Here is a 24,256-nt window from a genome sequence, read left to right as displayed (position 1 = left end):
GAATCCCATACTACATGCAATGGCTAACATTAGTCTGATGGATTCGAGACGAGCTACTGGGGCAAAGGTTTCATCAAAGTCTATCCCTTCCACTTGGGTGTAACCTTGAGCAACCAGTCTTGCTTTGTTTTTGGTAACATTCCCTTTGTCATCAGTTTTATTCTTGAATATCCATTTTGACCCAATGACATTCACATTTTCTGGCCATGGAACAAGAGTCCAGACATTATTTCGGTCAAATTGATTCATTTCTTCTTGCATAGCTACAATCCAGTACTCATCTTTCAGAGCTTCAGTCACGTTTAAATATGGATGGAGCTAAATTGAAGAAATTTCTATTAAAGATATGATTTGAAGAATCCTTGATGAAGATTGATTAAAGTCTGTTAAGGGCAAGATTTGAGGACCAAAATTGGGTGAATTGATCGAAGATGAAGTTTGGAGAATCTTTGAAGACCAAACTTTGAAGGTTGATGACTAAATTTGGTAAGTTTCATGAAGACGCACAAGGACGTGCGCCCCCTTGCGATGGGACTACTTGATGAGGAACCGAGGAGTAGAGCTAGTTGCCGTGAATCGGATCGAGATTTTGATCGCATCGACTCGGGACTAAGCATGACTCGTAGAGCTTGATTGGTCTTGAGGTCGTCCGCAACGAACGTAACTCGACCAAGTCAATCAGTCAGGCCATGTTGCAACTTATGTTACAACAGGAGTTACAACAACTAATTTCGGAAGGTTTTTAAATTATTAGCCGCAGAGATTCTAAAATAGGTATGTGCTATATTTGGGACGTTGATGCATCTATATAAGCTACATTGATCGTAGATTGTAAGTGTGACCGGAGCTAGAGAGAGTGGGTGTACAAGACAATCTAAAGAGGGTAGTGATTTTTGTTTGTGAGTGTTGAGTGACAAGTGTTTATACTCATGTATTTTCACATCTTTTAATAGATTGGTTATCTCCGGGCTTGGCCCCCCAGACGTAGGCTAGTGGACGCCGAATTGGGTTACCAACGTCATGTGTTTCCTTCTTGTTTGGTTCGTGTATGCTTGTATGAGTGTTTGAGTGTTCCCTAAAACCCACAAATCACACCGGTGGAACTAACATTTACAATATTCCAACGGACAAAATATACACATAAACCTTAATAAATCTTAAAATCAATCCTAAACTATTTAGTGATTTTCTTTGTGTTATAATTGAAAGAATTAAATCAAATTTTACCTTTGAACATATTAGCAGAATAACAATAAATAAATACAAGGGCTAAATGAGCAACCATCAATCAATTTTAAAAATATTTATTATTTACCAATAATACCTTGCTAAATGTCTAGTCAAGAAGAAAGAGCCGTTCCCGAGTAGAGCTGTCAATTCGAGCTTGGCCCACTCTGCCAATAAAAATGGGCGGGTCGGGTTGGTCTTTTATAGATCCTCCCCTGAGGCGAGCTAAATCGGGCCAACCCGCTGGCACGGCCGATAGGGCGGGGTCAGCCATGCCCGCCTCTAATTTATATATAATATATTAAATATAATATATATATATATATATATTGATATTGAAATATTGTTAAGGATTTAAATTTAAAAATAAATAAATAATTTTAATGAAGTTTAATATGCATTTAATTATGTTTTTAAAAAGAAATATGGAGATAACAAAAACATTTTAATGACTTGTTGATTTTTGATGAATATTATGATTGTAATGGATGTTTTTATTTTGTGCTTTATAATTTTGCTAAATTTTTTTGTTGATTAGTAATGGATGAATGTTATAATTGTAATAGATGTTTTTATCTTGTGGTTTTGTTGTTGTTTTTAAATTTTGTTGATTGTAAATTTATAATAGTATTTTTATTTAGAGATTTTGTAATTATTGTTGATTTTGTTAGGTTTTGAATATTATAATGGATGTTTTTCATTTTGTTAATTATTGTATGTTTTAATTTTTAATTTAGTTTTTTTATGAATTTATAATGAATGTTTCAATGTTTCATATATTACAATATTTATAAAAACAAAATAAATTAATTATTTTGATTTTTAGTCGGGCTGCCCGACCATGGTCGGGTTGGGTTGGCATTTTGCCGGCCGTCCCGCCAACCCATTTTGACTGCTCTATCCCTGAGAAACCCAATCGGGTAGGTGTGCTCGCTCTTTAAATGCCATTTGTCAAGTGTTTATTGACTGTATGGGTGATAAGTAGATTGTGTTTGTTAACTTTTAATACTGACCGTCGGATGAGATTCTGATAAGATTGAAAAATATCAAAAAATAAAAACACCCCATCAATCAATTTTAAAAATATTTATTATTTACCAATAATACATTGTTAAATGTCTAGTCAAGAAGAAAGAGCCGTCTCCGAGAAACCCAATCGGGCAGGTGTGCTCGCTTTTTAAATGACATTTGTCAAGTGTTTATTGGCTGTATGGGTGATAAGTAGATTGTGTTTGTTAACTTTTAATACTGGCCGTCGGATGACATTCTGATAAGATTGAAAAATATCAAAAAATCAAAACACCCCCATCAATCAATTAAAAGAGCAACCATCAATCAATTTTAAAATTATTTATTATTTACCAATAATACATTGCTAAATGTCTAGTCAAGAAGAAATTGGATAAATAGTAAATTTGGAATATGTACCAATAATACCTTGAATAGTAAATTTGGGGATAGGATTAAGATGAAGTATATATGTTTTTAGATTTTGATTGTTGTTTATATAAAATTAGTCTTTCAATCTTATTCCTTGATGGCAATTGGCAACACTAACACTAGCTTACATCCAACAATAACAATTTTTTATTATGATTTTTTTTCAATGTTATTATTTTCAAATAAAAATCTAAACAAGTTGCAAGGATATGCATTATAAAATTGAGTTTTTATTATATTATTTTATTATTGCAATATAAAAAGGATAAAATAAAGGTAATACATAGAATTAATTTTCATATCATTTAGAAACCTGTATCCTATTTTGTTTTTTTACGAGGTTACAACATGGAATAAGAATTTGATCTTAAAATTAATTAAGATAAAGAAAACCAAATAATGGATTTCAAATTTAGATCCTATTTAAATATCAAATATATATATACACACATATATATGTATGTTGAAAGGTAATTCTTACTCTATTTTCTTACTTCTAACAAAATCCAAACTTTAGGGGCTTTTGGAGACTTCCTTTTAGAAGTTTGGTCTAAAAAACTTGAGACATCCTTTCTAAAGCCATCATATGGAAAATTACATTTTTAATTCTAAATCTCTTCGGTCAATCACAACAATTATCAAAGTTAATTATATATTTATTATGTCAGTTTCTGTATTTCATAAATTAAAATTAAAAAAAAAAAGTTAACATTGGAGGACCAGATCAGTGTTGTGCAAACCTCAAGTTTTTGTAAATGATTCTGGAGAGATGCCACCAACATGATCCCTGATCTTGTTGTCTGCGGCCCAGGGAATCAATCATGTATATCACTGTTGTATCTTGCTATTGTAGTCTGTTACACTTACAGTGGGTGGATTCTTCTATTTTTTTTAATGCTTTGTTTTAGGTGTAACTTTTTTTTTCTTAATATTTTTTTTTTAAAGGACAACAACATCTAGATGGGCTTCAGTTTTATGAATGCTATCCAAAGTCATAAGACAAAGGATTTCATTACACTGAAGGTGGGGATTCCATGAGAATCATTATCTCCCGTCTATGTTTTACTTTATGTTTTTTTTTCTACTGGGTAGGAATAGATTGGATGAGAGAATCCCAACCACTTCAATTAGAGAATCCCTGTTCCCAATATTGGAAGAGGAATAGGGGAAGGTTGTTATAATTTCCTTATTAATCTTCTCTTCATATTTAATTAATATTTAAAATTAATATAATTAATATAATTAATATAAGAATCTAATAATATATTAAAAAATTATTGTTAATATTTAATTATAACATCTATACCTAATGTTAATTTTATCTCGCTAGTAGTCTCATATGCACACATGGCATATATATTTTTTTTAAATGGTCTGGTGTTCTGCAAGCACATTTTTTTTTAATGGAGAATACTATAATTTGTTAATTACTTTCTCTATTCCAAAATACATGTGTTTAAGAATATTGCACATGAATTAAAGATAGCATTAAATTTTCTAAAATTTAACATAAAAATCAACCAAATTACTAAACTATCCCTTTTTTGAAACCATATATTTTTCTTAGGACTATAAATATTCCTCTCTTCATTTATATAACTTAGAAAATTGAAGATGGATAAAATTGAGAAAAAGGGATAAATATGAATTGATATTTTAAAACGACAATTATGTGAAATAAGTTATTTTTCTTAAAACGACTTATATTTCAAAACAGAGGAAGTACTTAATAATTGCTCTCACTCTATATACTCTCACAATTTTTTTTTATTAAATATTATTAAGGGCTATATGCAATTTTTATGATTGATTCTTTCTTTGACTTTTTATAGCATACTCATCTAATAAAGGACATAACATCATAGCTATATATAGTACTCCCTCCGTTCTTTTTTATTTGTCACAAATCCATGTTCTTTTTTATATGTCATTTTCTAACATCAAGAAGCATTTATTTTTTTTTTCAAAATTACCCTTAACAATGTATTTAATTCTCTTCTTGAAATTAAATATGAGAGAGGAATATGTATATATAAATTAGGGGTAATTTTGGAAAGATAACTAATTTTTTATAAAATTTTGTGTAATAATTAAATTTAGGAACGGAGAGAGTATACTTATCTAAAAACATGAGATATTAGCTATATTTATCATACTCATCCAAAGATATGAAAACATAGCCACTTTTATGACTTTAGCAAAATAGATGAAGAGCCTACCTTTCCACTCTGTTAAGTCTATTGAATTGGATTGACATTATATGACAAGCCAAGTAGTGGCATGGCAAAAGGAAGGTAACGTGGCATGTGAAAACTCATCAAAAGAAGAGGTGACTAGGATGATGATGTGGCATAAGACTAATGAAGCTTCAAGGGATACGAAGATCGAGGTGGAGATTTTATATAGAAGATTTTCCACTCTATAAAATCATGTGATGTTAAACTATTTTTGGAAAATACATCAACTCCAAAGGATCTCTTCAAGAAAAACAAGTTTTATTTAAAGTATACTTATTTAAAGTATATTTAAACTATTTTTGGAAAGTGCATCAAGGCTTAGAATCGGGTTGCAACCTGGCCTGGCCCGCCGGGTCCAACTCGTTTTTTGAATTTTTTAATTTTTTTATTCGGGTGGGCCAACCTGGCCCGCCGAGTCAACATGGAGGCCGGGCCGGGTCCAGGTCGGTGGGCTGGTGAACCGCAACCCGGGGGGTAGGGCCCGCCGGGCTGATTAACCGGCTCGTGCCCACCTCTAGTTGTAGATAGGAGGAGCTCAGGTCGAGTCAACTGCTACGAGACGGATTGAAGGAACCGGGAGGTTGAAGGTCGCAGATTCAGGTGCATCTGGCTAGAACTCAGTCACGTTCAATAAGATGGCCCATGTTGCAACATCTAACTTTGAAAGGTGTCCAAGTTAGGAAGCCGCGGAGAATTCTAAAAGAGGTAACTTTATTAGACGTCGGTGCGTCTATATAAGAGATTATGTTTGAAGATTTAGGACGAGCCAACCAATGAGAGACTCTTCGGTGAGAGTTGAGTGAGTAGCCGTCGGACAATCTAGAGAGGATATTCTTTGTGTTGAGAAAGTAAGAGAGTGTTGTACTTCTTGTTCTTAAACCTCTTTTAGTGGATTGTTTCTCAGGTCCTGACCCCCCAGATGTAGGCAAGGTTGTGTTAAACTGAGTTACCAATTTACTTGTCTCCTTTCTCTTGTTTTGATTGTGTGTGTATGTTTAATCCTTGAGTGAGTTTTTGAGTGACTTAGCACATCACACCACCCACCGGAACCATCACACTCATTCACATGTGATTATGTAATAATCATATGTGCTTATACTAAATCAATGAAAAATCTATCCACACTCTCTCTGTTCTGAATTAGATGTCGTTTTAAAAAGTGAAAAAAATTCTAAAATAATTGTCGTTTTATGTTATCAAAATAAGATTTCTTTTTCTTTTTTTCCAACTCTACCCAAGGTTGTCAGACCCGGCCCGGGCAATGACCCGGCTAAACCCAAGGGTCAGGGGTCAATGGGTTCAACCGGGTCGAACCGGGGTTGAACCGGGGTCAATAATTAAATATAAAAAAATATTATAATAATTAATAATAAGCAAATATAATATTAAATCCATAATTATATTATAAAAACCTACTCAAATTTAATATTTAAATTGATAAATGACCTTATATACAGTAGAGTTTTCTAATTTGGTCATTTATTTTTACATTTTTTAAATATTTATAAATTTAATATATTAATATATAATTATCAAACTTCTCTCGGTGTTATTTATTTATTTATTTGTTTATTGGTTGATTTTGTTAAAATAAATAAGAAATTTAATTCACTGATTCTTATATCTCAATTGAATTTTTATTTTGTTTTAAATTTTCTTATATTTTTTTATTTAATTAGAATACTTTAATTTTATATTTTTATAATAAAATTACACTCATTTATTGTTTTATTTTCTTAATAAATTAAATTTTTAGAAAGTATTTACATAATACATTAATATATTTTATTTTTAAATGTTAATTTTTGTTGGTATATATATATATATATATATTGTAATTCTATTTATTGATTATAAATTATAAATTAATATTAATAAATATACACGATTTTGTGGTTTTTAATGAGAAAATAATAATAAATTATTAAATATTGTAAAAAAAATTAAACATTGTGACCCAATTGACCCGGCCGGGTCAACCAGTTTCCGATTGAACCGCCCGGGTCACCGGGTTAACGTCGGGTTTTTTAATACCCGGGTCAATGGGGTATACCCGGGCCGGCCACATGGCCGGTTCCCGGTTTTTTCGGTTGAACCGGCCGGGCCGGTCCGGGTTTGACAACATTGACTCTACCCATATTTAAAAAGTAATTTTAATTGGAGTATTTTGAAAAGAGAAAAGAAACCAACGTTGTAATGGGTGGAAAAATTAATGAGGAGAATTATATTCAAGTATAATTGTATTCCTAAAAAATGGGTAGTTTGGTCATTTAATTTAAGTTTTGGTTGAATTATACACATTAAAAAAAAATATTATTTTTCGTAATTAATGTGCAAAAGGCTAAAACCAAATCTAAGTCAGAATGGAGGGAGTATGATATTCATATGTGATCATGGAAGAGAAACAATTTTCAAAACATGTGATGGAAATTTTATGACAAAACATATAATTAATTTGTTTTTATCTCCAATATTATATTTGCATTACTTATTTTTCAAGGCTAGACAAAGTCATTCACCATCACTATCACCTTCTTTCTATTCCAATTAGCTTATTACATTTGCATGACTTGATTTTCAAGGCTAAACAAAGTCATTCACCTAACACCTTCTTTCTATTCCAATTAACTGTATTTGAATACAACTTTGAACTTGGAAAATACATATGTTGACCTTTCTAAATATTTTTTTTTGACAAAGTCAATAAAAATAAAGCAAAAGACAAATAGATATTGAGGTGCACTAGTCATATTACTTTTTCTCTATTTTCTTTCATGTGTGTATATATATATATATATATATATTAGTATTAAATTACATAGATAAAAGAGTTTGAATAAAATTCAAACAAGAATAAAGATATATATTCCAATCTCATTTGATAACAAGAACACTATTCTAAATTTATTACTAAAAAATGTTGATAAATAATTAGAATTTTTTTATATAATGTTTATCCTAATCTCAATTATCTCACTAAAACCGTTAAATTTGACTAATGATAGTCTCTAAGTGGTACTACCCCTATTTTTTTTTTATAAATATCTTGAATAACTAAATATTTTAGATTAAAAAAATCAATTAGTTTCCAAAATTCAATAAAAATTTTACTAATTTTTTCAAAAACACCCTTAATATAATTTTTTACCAATATCTCACTCTATATGTATTTAATGTCTATTTTTAAGGAAGAAGAGTAAATTTAACAAAATATACTTGGTGTAATAAAAGAGCAAATAAAAAATGACACTGCTGAGAATGAAGTTGTTAGTGCAACCGTACTATTATTGGCATAATTTAACACCTAGACAAGATGACGTGGCAACCTTTGTGATGTTGCATGATTAATGACATGACAAAGCATGGTGACATGGCAAGAAATCTTGACTTGGAGGTAAATATCTTTAAGATCTTGGTGGAATTATTTTTGGTAATGTATTACAACTTGAAGACAAGATCATATCAAGACTATATTTAGGTGATTTCATTGAAAACTAAATATGGATTGAGCGTAATTGAAGAAATACCTATCAATTGTATGATTGAAAGCTATTGAAGGTATGATTTGAAGAAACCTTAATGAGGATAATTGAAGACTATTAAGGGCAATATTTGAAAATATGCATATTGTTGTCATGATTGAGTTGATTGATTGAAGATCTTTCTTGGGAAGATTTGAAGGCCAAACTTGAGTGAATTGAAGATCAAGTTTGGTAAGTTTTATGAAGACGCACAAAGGACATGTGCCCCTTGAGAGGGGACTGCGTGATGAGGAACTGAGGATGTAGGCTAGTTACCGGCAGTTGGGATCGGAAAATTTGGATGCACCGACTCGGACTAAGCATGATCAGGAGGTTGATGGGTCTTGAGGTTGTCCGCAACATAACCAGAACTTGGTCAAGTCAGCAGTCAGGGCCATGTTGCAATTCATGTTACAACAGGAGTTGCAACAACTCATTTTGGAAAGTTTTAAATTAGTAGCCTCGGAGATTCTAAAAGAGGTATGTGCTATATTTGGGACGTTGAGGCATCTATATAAGCTACCTTGCTCGAAGATTGGGGGTGTCACTTGTGGAGGAGTGCGTGTGAACACTAGACATTCTAGAGAGGGTAGTGATCTTTATTGTTGGGAGAGTGAGTGACAAGTGTTTGTACTCATCTATTTTCACCTCTTTTAGTGGATTGTTTATCTCCGGATTTGGCCCCCCAAATGTAGGTGAGTGGACACCAAACCGGGTTACCAATCTTGTGTCTCCTTCTGCTTGGTTTGTGTGAGTTTTTGTTTGAGTGTTTTGGGTGTTTCTCTAAACCGCAAACCATATCGGCGGAACTAACAGAAGTCATGCATTAAACTAAAGTGTTTTTGCAAGACTTACATGCATGCTAATCCATTAATATGTGGTTGTTATTATAACATAAACATTACTTTTTATTTAAACATTATTTTTTTATAAAAGCGACAAACGCTATATATATGAAGGGTATACACACGGATGGGGCATTAGTCGTCCAATCCGTGCACCCTTAGTTAGGGACGAGGGGTTTAGATAGTGATCCCGCACTTATAACCGGCGACCTGTTGCCATTATAGCTTCTAACAAGTTTTGAACTCGAGAGCTTTTAGATATCTCACCCTCATTTTATGCAATAAAATCGATTTAACGCTAGACTATAAGCTTTTTGTTAACATTAGTCTTTATTTGGCTAAGAAGCAGTACTTAAAAATTTCCTAAGTCAGTGACGCCTTTAATTTCTTTTTTTTCCTTCTACATTGAATATCAATACATGAAATCAAGGGTTGCTTAACTTTATTCAAATTTTTCTCCTACTTTTCTAAAATACATCAAAATTTTCAAATTTAGAGTTTAAAAGAAAAAGAAATTAAGGGGCTGTTTGTTTGCAAGGAATGGAGTTGAGGAGGAATAAGATAGGAATGAATTAAGAATGGAAGAAAAACTTTGTTTGGTTGGAGGGTATGTGAGAGTAATTCATTGGGAGTGAAAAAAAGTAAATAGAAGAAATATGTGAAAAATATCTTTTATGCCATTATAATAGAATAAATAGTAAATAAATAAATATATTAGCCAATAATATTATTTTATTTGTGATATGTTATCATTATTTTTATAATTTAAATCTTTTCAAATTTTATAATTAATTTTACAATTAATTAATTAATTATTATTATTTAGTTTTTCTTGCAATAAAAAATAAATGCTTATTATTATTACTTTTATTATTATAAAAGAATGTTTATTATTATTAATTTTAAAATTTAAAATTTAAATATACATAATTTAAATAATAAAAAATTCATCCTCAATTTAAAGTGCAACCTGGAACTTGGGAGAAAAAAAATGGTCATTTAAACAATTGAATGGACAACTATTAAACAATTGATAGTAAGGGATGGTCATTTACTGTTCCGGATTGGGTAATCCTTAAGTTTTTTGGATGAATCCCAATCAAAGTTCTCCTCTCATCTTATTCCTTACACAATCTTCCCTCACTCCTCCGTCACTCCTACGCTTGCCAACCAAATAAAGGAGTAGGCCCATTCCCTACTCAAATTTTCCTCTTACTTTTCTAAAATACATCAAAATTTTCAAATTTATAGTTTAAAAGAAAAAAAATAAACACAATAGGATTGGTTGACTCACGCCTTTCTCAGGCTATTTAAACAGAAGGTGGTTCCTTCATCCATAGATGCAAATTGAGTGAGAGCAAATAGAGAAACAAGTCAAACTCTAGTTTTTGCTTCTCCAAAATGAATGGTAATCAAAATTTGAATAACGTTGAGAACCACCTTCTGAGGAGTGATGCTCTCTATGAGGTGGCTTTATTATAAACTCCTTTTCTTTCTTGTTCTTTCTTTAATAATGCTCTTTCCTTTTTCTTTTTTTTTATTTAAATCTCTCTTTTATTTTATTTTTTTTCCCTTTATTCATTCAATATTTAGTTGATACTCCACTATCTTTAAATTGGACATATATTGTTATATTGATAATCATGAATCTCACTATCTTGTCTCTAATAACTACAAAAGACATGTTCTTTCTTCATCAGTCATTAATTCCTTTTATATATAGCAATAGAGTAGAGTTTTTGTTTTCCTTTTTTTCTTTTATGCTCTGAAGATGCAAGAAATATATGTTGGAGTTTGTTATAAACAGATGATCATAATTAATCATCTAATTATTTAAAATTTAATTTGAGATAAAAATAGGTTATAATTTGAGCATAGTTATCAACTGTGTCTGAATAGATTAGTCTATTTGGGTTTTGATAGAACTTGATTTATATGATTTAAACTCTATATACAATATTATGTATGCTAATTTGATGGCTGATAAATTTTGACAAGATATAATTATTAGTATAATACATCATGTGCGGAGGTGTGATGACATGTTCACCAACCCATTATGATTTGGGAAGTTTATCAAGTTCATGTTCCTTTATAAAAATATTAAGATGGAAAATATATACCTATATCTTGTTGCTGTTGTTTTATGAATGGTGTTGACAAGAGCATATTGTTCCTGTGCAGTACATATTGAAGACAAATGTTTTCCCAAGGGAGCATGAGCAACTCAGAGAATTGAGAGAAGCAACAAAGAAACACCCTATGTAAGTTGAGATCAATGCTTTTTATTTTTATTTTTTCATTTTTTTTATCTACTGATTTTTATTTTAATGCGAAGTACTAAAACTTTATAAAGATGGAGTATTCTAATAGATATTTTTTTTACATACATAAAGATTCTAAGTTTTAAATTTTTATTTATTTGGGAAACATAGCACAATAAAATTAAAAAGAAAAAAGAAAAACTCAATCCCACTCTTACATACGAGTTATACAACCTTATAAATATATAAGCATATACAATTGAAAATCTACTAATGCTATTTGGTTGATGCATTTGAAGCTTGTCTAACCTAAAATTTGGATTGTAGATTTGAATGTTGTGCTCCAAATTCCACTAACAGAATCGCTTTACAAAATTTGGTAGCACAGTAGCTTTGTTTTGGATTATAAAAACAGAATCATTTTAAAAAATTTTTGTTTTCATAAAATATTTTTCTGTTTATTCAAAAACATATATGAGCGATGTTATTTTTACGGAATAGATTTCCCGAACAAATTTATTAATATTAATCACACATCTATATTGCCTTGAATGTTGCTATATTACTGGATTTCCCCTTTTTAGGCTTTCATTATTATATTCTTGTTATTATGATGCGCCTTTTAATTATTTATGGTTAGTTTCCGTCGCTCTCGTATGTTAGTGCTTTTGTTTTGCGAGTTAATGTGCAAAATTTCTTATAGAAAATATACGAATTTATGTGACACCCATCACAGATCATTGCTTTTATGTATTTTTGTTTATTTATTTATTTGTTTATTTGTTTGTTTATGTTGTGTTTTTTTGTTTTTTAATTCATCCTTTGAAAAATTTATCTTAATAAATTTCTATTTATCTTGTTATCCAAATTTTATTCGATGTACAAATAAAATTAAAATTTTCTTTGAGTGTGAAAAAAAACTATAATTATCTAATTCAACTTTTAGATATGATTATTATGCTATGAATTAAAATATTAGAATAGGTTTACCAATTATATGATAAAGTGATCTTGTTATGATCCATGTAGGAGGAATTGATCTTTAAATCCTAATTAAGTAATTAATTAGAAACTACTTTACATCCGCCGTCTAAATTATTCATGCTTCAAACTACTTTACATCCACATCCTAAATTGTTCATGCTTTGTGTTGCATAGGATAACATGCTATTCGGGAGGTAGGTTGTCATTTCAATTATAGATTTTTATGACTAATAATTAGTTTGCATTTAAAAAAATAGATATTTGGGAAATATATATTTTACCCTCACTTTAATCTTTGACTGTCTTTGACTTCTTTATGCAAATATTATATGGTTGTATGATGAACAATAGTTTATTTGTACTTTAAATCTCTGAATAATATTTTTTTTTAATAAATTAATAGTAAGGGTATAATTTATAAATCATATTATTATATATTATTTTTTTTTCTTTTAATTTTTTTAACTAAACAAGGTTTATCAGAAAACCCTCATTTTTTCCCTTCTATAAAATTTGACTATTTAAAGAAATGTTCAATTATTCATTTCTTTTCCTTTACTTTCCCTTACTTTTTTTTCCCTTCCCTTATTTTACTTTTGGATTTAAACACTATCTTATTGTTCTTTAATTCTAATAAATTTATAATTAAAATATATGATATTACCTATAATTAATTTTTAAAAACAAAACTCTATTAGTTATTTAATATATCTAATCATTTGCCACGCACCCCTTATACAGGGAGTTAAAGGGTTTTGACAAAATAAAGTAATTTTTATTATTCTCTAAAAACATGAAAAGAACATAAGGGTTTTTTTATTCTATTTTTCTTTATTTATTTTTAGGATAGTTTTGAAAAACAGACTTTTAGAACAAGTTTTAAAATTGAAATATAAAAAAAATTGTTTGAGTTAAAGTATTTTGAAAATAGATCTAAAAAAACCTATTTGGAATTAAAACTAGGTTTTAAAAGCAAAAAAAATACAAAAATTTGTTTAATCCAGTAGTTGTTTTATATAATTAATATTGCTGCATATTATTATAACAACGTAATTACCATATGGCTTTAATGAACTAATATGACAATATATTTTTGTAAAAAAATGAATATTAAATGAATATAAATAGAACTCAATATGACACTATACTGCATATGGTTAATGTTCATTGGCATTTATATAAATAATTAAAGTATGAGTTCAATATTCAAAATTATTATAATGTATTAATATAGCCACATCCAGTTTGTAATATAATTACGACGTCTTGTTATTTCAGCTGTACATTCATCAGATAGTTTTGACAAATTGTATACGTCATAACATGAGTTTCTAGAGCTCTTCATTTGTGAATTTGGGTGTCTATTTAAATTATTTACTTTTTCAAAATTCATATTCTCCCATTCTCTAAATAACATGTTACGTCGACCCATGTTCATATGTTATTATGAATTGTCATCTTAGAATATTGAAATTTAAAAGCTCTATAGGATTTAAGGTTGGGATGGAGCAACGAGCCTAGCTCCAAGGGTGAGACATAAAAAAAGGAGAACCCCAAGATAGGATGAAAATTAGTATTGTTTTTATCTATAATTATTTGTATTTTTATATACTAAAAAAAAATAAAATTCAAAAATTTAAAAGTTATTCTCAACTTTGATCGTTGTTTTTAAAACAAAAATATAGAAAATATCTAAAAGTTGTTCTCAATTTTTTTTTATTCTTTAAAACACTTTTTTGTTTTTTAATTTTTTTAAAACAATTTAGAAAAAATATTTTGGCAAGTCAAACAAGTTTTTAATTTTTTTTTTCCAAAAATAGAATATTGTTTTAAAAAATAGCAATCAAATAGGCCCATATTTTTTTCAAAAACGTTTTTAGGTCACAGACATGTTTTAAAAAAAATAATAAATTAATTAAAAATTAAAAAAAATGCGTAATAAATACTTGCAATATATATATATATATATATATATATATATATATATGGGTTTAAATCATTTGCATACATACATAGATAGCTGTTAATTAAGGATGTTTATTTACAATTATTGGAAGATGATCTAACGACTATTGTTTATATAAATGCTATGCAAATTTACTATTTATGATTACTATGTTTCAGTACTGTTTAACATTGTTTGGAACTATCTAATACTGTTTAAGAAAGGATCATAGTCGTTGCATGGTAATCCAACAACTACTGTGGACATCCATAAATTTAAAACCTAGGGATGCCCCTACATGACGGGTCCTCTCTCTCTCTCTCTCTATATATATATATAGTTTTTTTATATTGTGGCTCTCTCTTTCTCTCTATATATATGTATGTATATATATAGTTTTTTATATTGTGGATATGTCACCATGTATATTATTTACATTTCAACCATGTATTGAGAGGGAGCTGAACTCTTAATCTCCCTTACGATAATCTAAAAGCTAGGCCACTATGACAATGGCTTTGATAAGATGGACAAGCCACTCACCATAACCAATGTTATGAGAGGGAATGAATTGATTTTTCAACTTCTCATCACTCGGCAAAAGAAATATTTACAATCCTTCTAATGTGAAGCGGTATATACAGTTATTTTTCAGATTTATTAAATTAATATTGAATTACTTGGTATAAAAAATAGGGGGCTAATGGCATTAAACCCAGATGAAGGGCAACTGTTGTCTTTAATTTTGAAAACAATGAATGCCAAGAGGACTTTGGAGATTGGTGTTTTTACTGGCTACTCACTCCTCACCACTGCTTTGGCTTTGCCAGATGATGCTAAGGTACCATTTTTTTTCCCTAATAACTTTCTTCTAGTCTTTAAATTTTTTTTATAAATGCTATACGTTTTAAATTTTATTTGGTTGATAATTAATGTATATGTTATTTTATTTATGTCTTTATTTGTGTATAGATAACAGCTATTGATGTGAATAAATCATTCTATGAAATTGGACTACCATTCATTAAGAAAGCAGAAGTTGAGCACAAAATCAACTTTATTGAGTCTCAGGCCCACCCAGTTCTTGATAAGTTGATTGAAGAGGTAGTTTTCTTTCTTGTTTTTTTCCCAATCTTCAATTTTGATTTTTTATAGAAATGACCATGTAGTTGTATGTTAAAAGAAAAAATTAATTAATAAAAAACAAATACAAATTATATACAAGTTTTGTTGTTTGCTAATTCATTTTGTATGCATGGCAAATACAGGTGAAAGAAGATGAACTTTTTGATTTTGCTTTTGTTGATGCTGATAAAAACAATTACATCCATTACCATGAAAAATTGTTGAAGCTAGTTAAGGTTGGAGGGATCATAGCATATGACAATACATTATGGTTGGGTACAGTTGTAATTGAAGGACCAGTTGATTCAAGCTATCCGAACCTTGTACGCTTATGGAAAGATGATGTTATCAAGTTCAACCAGTATTTAGCTGTTGATCAACGCATTGATATTTCACAAGCTGTAGTTGGAGATGGTCTCACTCTTTGCCGTAGAATTTATTAGGTATAATATCATAAAGAATAATATAAGTCGGATTGTTGTTTGTACTCATTTTCAAATAAATATGCTTGCAAGGCAAGCATCTGTGCTTGTGTTTTGTAACATCCCCTAATAATAATAATGGCTATGATAGAAATAAAATAAATGTTGCTGACTATTAAAAAAAATGGGGAAAAATTACTTGTTAAATCCATCGTAATTTTTCAGACTTACAAAAACCCTCAACTTTTTACAGCACTTTGGGATAGCCTTTTCGTTAGTGTTTAACTTCCCTTTTTACCCCCTACGTTCACTTCAAATTGGTCCATGTTGTGAAATTTCGTTTTGCTGTGAAAATGGTGGGGAAGCAGCAAAATCACATCATGTCCAGACCTTTTCAAGGAGCTTTACGCTTGCTTTTCCGATGAGACGATCGCTAGAAGTTGCATTACGTCTTGTTCTTCTCCTCATTTCTCCTCATTTGGTTTGTTCGATTTCGATTCTGCGGGTTTTCGTGTACGTTGAGAATCTCTTACGTTGCTTTATCACTTTGACCATTCGCGGGAGGGTGGGAGTATGTAATTTATAAACAATGGATGTTTTATTATCACGAGGGGTTTTTGTGGTAATGATAGATATAATTAGTTTCGATGAAAGCGAGTGCAGGGTGAAGTTTATCATACTCGAAAATATATAAATCGGTTTGTCAACGAGAAAATGAAGTTGATTTCAGTGGTTAGTCAAGTCACTCCATCTTCAAATGAGTGCTAGTCGATCTTGTTGTCGAGGGCGAGACGATGTGCCATTGTCGAATCCTACTGAAAACGAGTTCATTTTGTTGTAAAGTTCTTCTCGTTTATGGTTATCTAGTTATATATGTTAAATACTGTTTAACTCTTTGCTATTCTCTGTTTAAATATATGACATATTTGTTTAAGAATTGTCGTCTCCGTTTAAATTTGTCTTTACCTGTTTAACTATTCATATTAACATATAAATATTGACATAACATGTAAATTCTCAGAGTCTCTGCGTAAAATATTGATCTTTTTCGTTTGAACTGAAGTGTTGGAATGTGGCAGGTGGCAAGTGGCAAGTTTATGGTATCCCATGCAGAAGAATTAATGACGGCATTAATTCTTCTGCACGGTAACATAAATATCCGAAGACCCGTTTGTTGTGATCAGTCAGTCTCGGTCCACTGTGCGTTTCTCTTTTTTCTCGGATATGAAGCATCAACCTGCTTGTGGACTTCACACCATAAATGACAAGGAAGAACCCTTCCCATGGATAACCACTCCTCGTCGTTCTCATCCTCCTCCTTCTCTGCTTCTTGTGTATGATATTCGCTGGAATCAGACCAAAATTTGAAGATCATCTCTATCTTAAAGGATGTCTCATGATCCTACTCATCTTGAGAATCAATTAGCCGTAATCACGCAACAAGTTAAACTATCTTTTCTTGCCCAAGTCGAAATTCCATAATTGCCTAAATCGCGGAGGGATTCTCCAGGTGGAGTAGCAGGCGAGCAATTAAAGGCTGGCATTTCGACTTGGGCGAAAAGAAAGTTTTCACTTATTGCTGATTGCGGAGGATTCTCGGAGGAGGAAGATCATGAAAACATCACTTTAAAGATGGAGTTGATATTTATCACTTGAGAATTGTTCTCACCCTTTAAGAACTTTTTCGATCGATATACAAATATTATTTTTACGTGTTTAACTCTCGGGATCTTGGCTTAAGTCGAGACCATGACACATTCATTAATAGACGTTTTTATGAATGTGTTGCTTAACCTTTTTTAACGTGTTGTGTTCTCGTTGTGCGGGTTTTAAGTTGATGCGCATGTTATCTGACCGCAGTGAGCATTCGAATGTCTGCGGATACTTGGTGAGTCGAGCCGAAATCTTAATAGAGCGAGCAGGTCGACTACGCATGAGTGTCAGGGTCAGGAAGGCGTTGTAAATGTTGTAAATGTTTTTATTTTAAATGAAACAAAAATTATTTGAGTGTGAACTTCGATATTTAATCGGGAGGCCATTGTAAATGTTTAAATATTTTTAAACAAACAAACTTATTTGAGTGTCAACTTGTGATAACTTGTGAAATTTAAGCGAGACATAGTAAAAACAATTTGAGAAACAAAAAACGACATTGTAAACAAAACAAAATGTTAAACAATAATCGATTTACTCTTTAAATAGTGACAACGTTGTTTAAGCAAATGCATAACCCAGGAGATACCCAAGAGGTACCCATTTTCAACGCGATGTCAGTGAAAGCATTCAATTTAAACAATAACATATATTTCAAAACAGTTAAATCACTATATTTAAACGATTTACATATTCTTTAAACAATATAGAAATTATTTAAACAGTTAACCGTTAATTTAAACATTATATGTATTGGTTTAAACATAAAACTCTTAACGTTTAAACAAAGACTCATGATAAGGTGAGAACTTTCCTTCGAGAGATGACAATATGGCTTCCTCGCGACAATGGTGGAAAGCGGACGCCAACTTCCAGACAAGGATGCCCGGCCGAAAAGTATAATTAATCCAATAATATTTGTCTCTAGGGATTACCTCTTATGCAGTCGGTTCAAAGTGGGTCCACACTAGTTATTTCCTTTTTTTGCCCGTGGGATGGAGGGAAAAAAATACCGCCCGATCATATCACGTCTAGTCTAACCTTTATGCATACTGATGATCGCACTTGCTTGTTGCCTTTCTAATTGTTGTTTTGTTCTTTACATCTTCTTCTTCTTCTTCTTCTTCTTCTTACGCTTCTTTTCATTTTGGTTTTATACGATTTGGTTTTCGTGACGATATATTATGGAGAGTTTTTGTGGTATTGCTAGAATCTGACGGAGAGGGAAGAGTGCTAATGTTCACTGGCTCGGACTTCTTGGGAGTTGGTGTTAGTCGAGATATGTGAGCGATTGGGTATCGAAGTTTCCCTTGTCGAGTGAAGTTTATAACTACCCGATGGATATAAAACGATTTGTTCGATAGAAAGCGATGTTGAGTTCAGCTGGATGTGTCACGTGCACTCCAGTCTTGAATGCGTTGTAGTTGATCTTGTTGTCGAGATAGACAATGTGTCATTGTCGAATCCTAATGAAAATGAGTTTTTCTCGTTGTAAGTTCTTTCTCTTTTATTTAATCGATTGTATAGGGTTCATTTAATGTTTAAGTATATCGATCATTTGGTTAAAAATCTTGTATTATTCGTTTAAGTTAATTGTTCACTGTTTAACTATTTAATTTAACGTTTAAATGTTTACTTTATCACTTAAACAATCTATTCTTTGCTTAAAATACTGATCTTTTCATTTAACTGAAGTGTTGGCGAGAATTGATTACGAGCGCTCCCAGATTCGACCCAGTGGTGACCACGGCGGTGTGGGATGTCTTCCTTCCTCGTCGAGATCATTACGAAATCTTTGTCGTTGGATATCGGACAATGTTTTGGCGGTGTTGAACATTTCGGGAGCGTACTTCAAAAATTTTGCAATCAAAGCGTAATTTTGACTTCAAATTCGTAAAGAACGAAAAAAACATCTCGGTGGCTGTGGAATCTGTTGCCGATGGTTGTCATTGGTGCCTTCATGCATCAAAAAGAGTATAATAAAAAAATATTTTTCAAAATCAAGACAATCAACCCGTCACACACTTGCGGTGGTGGAATAGGTTCGGTGTCACATCCGAAAGCGTCCAAAAAATGGGTAAGCGCACGAGTGATTCAGAAGCTCAAAGACCGGCCCTTGTAAAAGGCCATCGACATTCAGAAGGACATGTTGCATGAACATGGTGTCCACATACCATACAAGCAGGCTTGGTTGTTAAAAAAGCATGCCCGGGTGGTCCTCGACGACAGTGGCATCTGCAGCTACGATTTGTTGCTTTGGTACGTTGATAAGGTGGCTGAGACAAACCCCGGCAGCATTGCGATCGTGGAAAGAGACGGTGATCATTTTAAACGAGCATTCTTTTCCTTCAGCGCGTGTATTGTGGGATTCAAGAGAGCTTGCAGGTCGCTGTTGTTTCTCGATGGTACCCACCTCCTTGGAAAGTATCGGGGTACTCTACTGGGTGCCACAGGGAAAGATGGAAATAATGGTTTTTTTCACGTCGAATTCGGTATTGTCGACAATGAGATCGATGACAATTGGACTTGGTTCATATCCAAGTTAGGCGATGCTTTATAGGAGGAAGGAGATTATCATGAGATAATTACCTTCGTATCGGACAAGTTCAAGGGCCTTGTGAACGCAATTGCGAGAGTCTTCCCTTCTTCGCCACATGCATACTGTCTTCGACATTTGGAGGCTAATTTTATGAAAGCCAATGTCAGACTTGGAAAGGCATTGAGGGAGGAGTGTTGGTCTATATGCTTTCGCATTGCATGGGCATCCACGGCTAAAGAATTCGATGATACCGTGAATGAACTGCAGGCCACATCACCCGAAGCCCATCACTGGTTGATTAATAAATCGAATATGGAACATTGGTCGAATTATCTGTTCAGAGGTTATCATTGGAGTGAGATGTATTCAAATGTCGCGGAGTCGTTCAATGCTTGGATCAAAGAAGCTCGTCATTTACCGGTGACCAAAATGGTCGACTCCATAAGATATGCGAATGTTGATTTACACTTAACATTTAGTGTTACCCTTTAAAACTTTTCATAATTCTTTAATTATTATTGTCTGACTTTAAATATTAATTTAATCCTTTAAATATTTACCCTACTGTTTAAAACAGTTTACAATTATTTAACCATCATTGTCTTTGTTTAATTTTGTTTGCAAGGTTTATGTTAATGCGCATGTTATGTAACCGTCGTGAGTAAGCGAACAAATAATAGACCTACTTATGCCCAGACATACATTCGAAGGTAGAGATAATTGTCGAGGATAGCCGAAATCTTCGTGTTGGTCGTTGTGTCGATGATCGTTACGAAGTGATCGACCAATGCAGCAACTACTGTAGATCTTGCCATCGAGAACTTGTTCATGTCGAGAGGTGGCAAGTTTATGGTATCCCTTGCGAAACACGCTTGCTGCTGCGATAATGCGGACGAGACACCAGCGTTCATCGATTTATTAGTGGCTACTTCAGCGTCGGTAGCGCGCGATGAGGCGCCCTCTCATCCTACCTTCGAGCAAGTGGTTCGGGAGCAATAGCATCCATCCGTCAGTCGGCCCCAACAAATATTTCTTCTTGACGTTCACGGGAACCTACTCGGGAAACTAACATATGTAAACCAAATAATTTCGGTGAAATCATTCGAGTTTTAAACTATAAAAAAACTATATTTTAACTGAGTTTTTTTATATTTAAACATTATAGAATATATTTAAGCAGAGAACAAAAATATTTAAACCTTTATGAATAAATTTTTAAAGCTGTAAATAATAAAGTTAAAGCGCTAAATAAAATATTTAAACATTAAAGACTTACATTAAACATTATCCATGATTTATTACCTCTTTTCCTTGACGATGACAAAAGTTTGGTTTCTATAAAGTCAGCTTGCTTCACTGCAAGTACTTTCACGTAGCACAACATCCTTAGGGATCTTGCAGAAAGCAGGACTTTCTTTCCGGGTTTCGGTCATTTCATAAAACCAGGGACGTTAAGCGCGACCAGAGCAACCCTTAATATACCACGTGTTGGTCTTCTTCCGGCGCATCTATCTTGCACTCGGCGTTGCTTGTGGAATGTCCTCCACTAAGCCACTTGTGCGTCGCCTGCGCCCATGCGTATCGCCCCATGGCGGATAGATCATCGACGTAATCAGCGATCCGGTTCGAGGCCGGGCATGATGTATTTGAGAAGAGGGCATGCCCATGAGGTACACCATCGAGGGAGTTTGACAAAATTTTTCTTCTTCTCCCTCTCGTGAACAAGTTGCGCAAGAGTGCTCTTGATGGAGTCTCCGTGTCTCTCGTGGGTTTTTGATAAATACCTCCCTTCTAGCTGAGCGGGTTTTTCTTCTTCTTAAACACATGCTGCGTCGCCATCGTAGCCTTGAGACCAGAGCGAGGGCCACATCTTGAGGCCTGAAACTCAGCAGGCTTTCCCGATCCTGAATTTATTAGTGCGGCCATCGTACCTTTGCAATAGAGAATCAAGAAGGGCCCTCTCTTGGAATATAGCTTCAGCTCGATGAATCTTTGCAAAGCGGTGTCCTTCGGATGATCTCCCGAGTGTCGAGGGGTCGTGTTATCTTTCAATTCGACTAAGGTCTCCACTACCGGGTGTCAAATAGCATCGCCAGATTAACTAGGGTTGACCGCCATAATCACAAACTGCGACAATAACAACACATTCAACATGCAGTATTCACGAATGTTTAAGCAGAAATATAAGGTTTAAACGGTAACCTCTAAATTCTTAAACAGAGATATCAATTGTTAAACAGAGACCTAGTTTCTTAAACAGAGACAACAAAATTTAATCGGTAACATCCTATTTCTTAAACGTAAACCTCATTTGTAAAACTGCAACCATATCAAATGAAAGAGGAAATGTACATTATAAATATTACACAAATCATAACAATCGAAAAAAACTATTTTCGATAGTGTATCTGAGCGAAAATGCAAAACAAAACAAAACCCTAGCCGAGAAATTGCCCTGCAGACTAACAAAACCCCAGTCGAGAAATCCCCTACTGAGACTTGATATCTTCCAACAAAAAGCAGAAGCACAAAACAAAACCGAAAAATCTTTCTTTGTAACAGAATAGTTAACATAAAACCATACTCAATATCTTAGTTTGCAAAGTGATGAAATGCCAACTACTTACTTGCGGGACTTCTCCTTGAGATCTCGGGGTGGAAAGGGAAAAATCTGAAATTACGGAGGTTGCGCCGGTAGAGACAACCGGAACAACTCGGGAAATGGAAAAGTTGAAGGCGAGTTGAGAAAAAAACTCTATGTATCTGGCTCGATGAAATTCCCTTGGGGTTACCCTCTGAAAACTCCCCACTTCCTCTCAAACCGCCGAAATGGCTGCAGCCACGACTCCCCATGCAAGGGCATTTTCGTCCATAAAATTTGGAAATCACTCTGTTGACATCCGTTATATGCTTTGGGGGTTTGAAAACCATATAGTTTAAAAGGAAGGGGTTTTTTTAGGGGATTACAAAACTAAAGGGGTGTTTTTGGCAATATTGCAAACTTAGGGGTGCAATTTCCACTAAAAAAAGGGCTAATAAAGAATTTAATTAAATTATAGAGATTAATATGAATAAACAAACTGACAAACACACATACATATATAGGACTCTTAACCCTAGATATATTCTCATACTTCTTCCACAAGATGCCGATTTTTTCTTGTTAGATCCCACAAATTTTCTCTTCTCTTTGCCTAAATCATTCGAGATTTCCCAAGGTATTTTCAATATTGATATTATAAATTATAATGAGATAGTTAAATTGGTTTAATAGGTCTAAGAATTTATTTTGAATATGTATGATTGGTTATAGATGAACAAGATAAGGGTTAAGTAGAAGGTGCACAGATTTCGATTTAGCTTTAGGCAAGAGGTAAGCACTTTAATTATGCTTTATATGGGATTGCATTTTTTATTGTATTAATTTATATATATATATATATATATATATATATATATATATATATGATTGAATTATTAGATTGAGTGATTGTTTTAAATGTTTTATATGTGGATGTATGTTATATATATATTTATATGATTGAATTATTGGATTGAGTGATTGTTTTAAATGTTTTGTATGTGGATGTATGTTTTGTCAAGTGAATATATATATATATATATATATATATATATATATATATATATATATGGTGAATTTATTTGGATTGAGAGATTTCTCTATATATATAATAGAGCGAGATTAATTTGTTGATATGGTGTGAGATATGTTATAATAAGAAAATAGTGGATGCATAGTGCTTGTCTTGTTTGGGTATGTCCTTTGGCTTAAAAAAAAAATTGCGTTGTGTGTTGTGATCTTTCTTGCACCCGTCCATATAGGCGACAATAGGATGTCATGGTACTGTGTTCATAAAGGCGACGATAGTAGAACCTGAGATTGATGAGATTGGGATGCGTGTTCATATAGGTGGTGATAGCGCATGCTCGGGGAGAGAAATTTGACCATTACACCATTTGACATATTTAGCTAGGTCAAACAGGGCTCAATAAATCAAATGGAATAAATAATTATGGCATAGAATAAATAATA

The 24,256-nt window shown here is 32.4% G+C and overlaps 1 protein-coding gene across 1 annotated transcript; it reads left to right on the top strand.

Moving 5' to 3' along the window:
• The first annotated feature begins 10,592 nt into the window (after positions 1-10,592).
• On the top strand, positions 10,593-16,079 carry LOC120261318 (norbelladine 4'-O-methyltransferase-like). Its single transcript, XM_039269173.1, has 5 exons — positions 10,593-10,737; positions 11,455-11,534; positions 15,160-15,304; positions 15,436-15,567; positions 15,732-16,079. The coding sequence occupies exons 1-5, from the start codon at positions 10,672-10,674 to the stop codon at positions 16,029-16,031; spliced, it is 723 nt and encodes a 240-aa protein (XP_039125107.1). The 5' UTR covers positions 10,593-10,671; the 3' UTR covers positions 16,032-16,079.
• Positions 16,080-24,256: the final 8,177 nt, after the last annotated feature.

This window comes from Dioscorea cayenensis, chromosome 5, assembly GCF_009730915.1.
Source record: "Dioscorea cayenensis subsp. rotundata cultivar TDr96_F1 chromosome 5, TDr96_F1_v2_PseudoChromosome.rev07_lg8_w22 25.fasta, whole genome shotgun sequence".
Taxonomy (NCBI): domain Eukaryota; kingdom Viridiplantae; phylum Streptophyta; class Magnoliopsida; order Dioscoreales; family Dioscoreaceae; genus Dioscorea; species Dioscorea cayenensis.
The sequence above is the reverse complement of the archived record's forward strand: the minus strand, read 5'-3'. Positions and strand labels throughout refer to the sequence as shown.

Excerpts from the sequence above, each read along its gene's own strand:
- LOC120261318 (XM_039269173.1), top strand. The coding sequence starts at position 10,672 with ATGAATGGTAATCAAAATTTGAATAACGTTGAGAACCACCTTCTGAGG. Across the intron at positions 11,535-15,159 it reads GCAACAAAGAAACACCCTAT|GGGGCTAATGGCATTAAACC; the intron begins GTAAGTTGAGAT and ends TATAAAAAATAG. Across the intron at positions 15,305-15,435 it reads CTTTGCCAGATGATGCTAAG|ATAACAGCTATTGATGTGAA; the intron begins GTACCATTTTTT and ends ATTTGTGTATAG.